This window comes from Capsicum annuum, chromosome 12 (assembly GCF_002878395.1).
Source record: "Capsicum annuum cultivar UCD-10X-F1 chromosome 12, UCD10Xv1.1, whole genome shotgun sequence".
In the NCBI taxonomy this organism is placed as follows: domain Eukaryota; kingdom Viridiplantae; phylum Streptophyta; class Magnoliopsida; order Solanales; family Solanaceae; genus Capsicum; species Capsicum annuum.
This window is the reverse complement of record NC_061122.1, coordinates 143,665,350-143,667,619: the sequence shown is the minus strand read 5'-3', so window position 1 is coordinate 143,667,619 and position 2,270 is coordinate 143,665,350. Positions and strand designations below refer to the sequence as shown.

At 36.2% G+C, this 2,270-nt stretch overlaps 1 protein-coding gene across 1 annotated transcript; it reads left to right on the top strand.

Annotated features, from left to right (window-relative positions):
- The first annotated feature begins 295 nt into the window (after positions 1 to 295).
- LOC107849233 lies at positions 296 to 874 on the top strand. The gene is made up of 2 exons (XM_016693861.1): positions 296 to 629; positions 729 to 874. The coding sequence occupies exons 1-2, from the start codon at positions 296 to 298 to the stop codon at positions 872 to 874; spliced, it is 480 nt and encodes a 159-aa protein (XP_016549347.1).
- Positions 875 to 2,270: the final 1,396 nt, after the last annotated feature.

Sequence of the window (2,270 nt, the reverse complement as noted above, 5' to 3'; positions counted from 1 at the left end):
AGGCATTAGAGCAAATATCGGGATATGCTAAATTTATGAAAGACCTTTCCATAAAGAAAATGGCAGTTAGCTATAAGCCCGTGGACAATCTTCATCATTGTAGTGCCATTGTTACTAGTTCCTTAGTGCAAAAAACAGCTAACCCCAGGAGCATTAACTATCCCATATATAATTGGAGCATTTAGCTTTGGTAAGGCTCTTTGCTATCTTTGGAGCAAGCATCAACCTTACTCCATTGAAGGTTTTCAAGAAGTTAGGTTTAGGAACTCCTAAACTATCTACCATGTGACTAATGATGGTTGATCGATCGGTGAAGAGACTCGAAGGGATTCTACATGATGTACTCGTAAAGGTGGCCAATTTTATATTTCCTGAAGACTTTGTAATTCTTGGTTGTGAAGTAGACTTTGAGGTACCTATAATTTTGGGCAAGCCGTTCTTAGAAACTAGGAGAGTTTTAGTTGACATAGAGATGAATGAGATGAAATTTAGGCTTAATGATAAAGAAGTTAGCTTTGATGTATGTCAATCCATGAAGCAACCAAGGGAAATGAGTGTAGTCTCAGTTATTGATGTTGACTGTAAAGATGAATTAGTTGATCAAAAAGGCAAAGGAAAGAGAAAAAGAAGTAAGAGTGACGAGTAGAAGAGCATTGAACGGAAAAAGAAAAAGGAGGAGAAAAAATAGGAAAAAAAAGTACTAAGAGCTAAAGCTGTGAGAGCCTCAGCTAGCAGACCTCCGGATCCTGTTGGGGAGTTCTTTACTCCACCAACCAAGGCTATGGATACATCAGTGGAACCTAATGCCACTGTTGATATTCTTCCCACTGATGATGCAGCATCACAATCAGTGATTTATGATACAAGCGTTTAATGCATTGTAGGTATGTTATCACCCTTGTTTTTGTAGTTTAATAAGTTTGCATTGAGGACAATGCATGCTTTTGTTTGTGGGGGTGGGGGTACTTGCAACCTCAAGGGTGCATTATCTATGTTCTATGCCCTTGAGCGCTATCTAGGAGCCGACATGTTTAGGATTTATTATTTGTTTTTAGTTGTGTGTTATGTATGCATGAGAAGTAGATATGACTGAGTAGCATTATATAAGTCTGTAAGTTTGAAAATTGTGATTTGAAAATTGTGAGCCCATCAAAATTTTTGTTTATTAGATTGATTGCTAGGTACATGGGAAACCATTTTTGTCTACGAAAGTACACAAATATGGCATTCCCTGCTTAAGAATTGGTTTTGATTGAGTAACTGGTGATGGCAGTACAATTCCATTCCATGAGAGAGTGAGGTTTTTCTATGAATATTTTTTTATTGTGTGCATGCATCTAGAACTTGCCCAAATCATTCTATTAGGATTGCTAGTAGTCATCTGAGAAATGATCACGGGCTGTTTTTTATAAGAAAGCCTCTAAGCCAAAATAAACAACCCATAAGCATATAGTAAATCCCTTTTTGAGCTATTTGAATGTTTTCGTTATTGCAACAAATTGAATATCTTTCACTTATTTCATAATTAAGCCTTTGTTTTAGCCTAATTCTCTTTTTGGACATTTTTCACATAAACTTAGGCAAATCATCTAAGTTAAGGGTGGCTACAGGAGAGGGGATAATAATTGGAAGGTGCGAAAGGTGTTGTGAAAATAATAGTAAATAAATAGTGTTGAGTGGGGATACTAAGAAGGATATAAAAGTTGATTGGGAGAATAATGCAAATGAATTAGTGGTGGTAGCCAAGTGGTGTAAATGAACAAAGAGAGGCTAAGTCACTAATCCTAAAGCGACCTTCCCAGCACTTAAGCCTTTTCTTTAAGCTAAAAAAGTCCTGCAGTGATGTTAGTTTGACTACTAGATGAACCAAATAGAATGTTGAGGTCAAGTTTATGGCATTATAGGTGCACAATTTGAAACTTCGTTATGAGAGTGAGAGATTTGATGATTCAGTTCCTAAAAGTATTAGGTGATATTTGGAATAAGGAACTTATTTCTTTTATGTGAAGGCATGAGAATGGTACTTCTTGTTGCTAAATGATTGATTAATACCCTGAGTTTAAGTAGTGTTTTATCTGTCTGAACTTTGAAGATATGTATAGAATCTTGATGTTGCTTAGCAGAAAAAGATCACATGTTTCTTAATGGGTTTGAAATGAAGAAAACAAGTGCTACTCTTGCATTGATGTTTTGATTGTGTGCATAACACTGTGTTAGATAGTTGCTTGAGGACAAGCAGGTGTTTTAAGTTGAGGGTGTTGATGTGCTAG

Excerpts from the sequence above, each read along its gene's own strand:
- LOC107849233 (XM_016693861.1), top strand. The coding sequence starts at position 296 with ATGGTTGATCGATCGGTGAAGAGACTCGAAGGGATTCTACATGATGTA. Across the intron at positions 630-728 it reads CAAAGGAAAGAGAAAAAGAA|CTAGCAGACCTCCGGATCCT; the intron begins GTAAGAGTGACG and ends TGAGAGCCTCAG.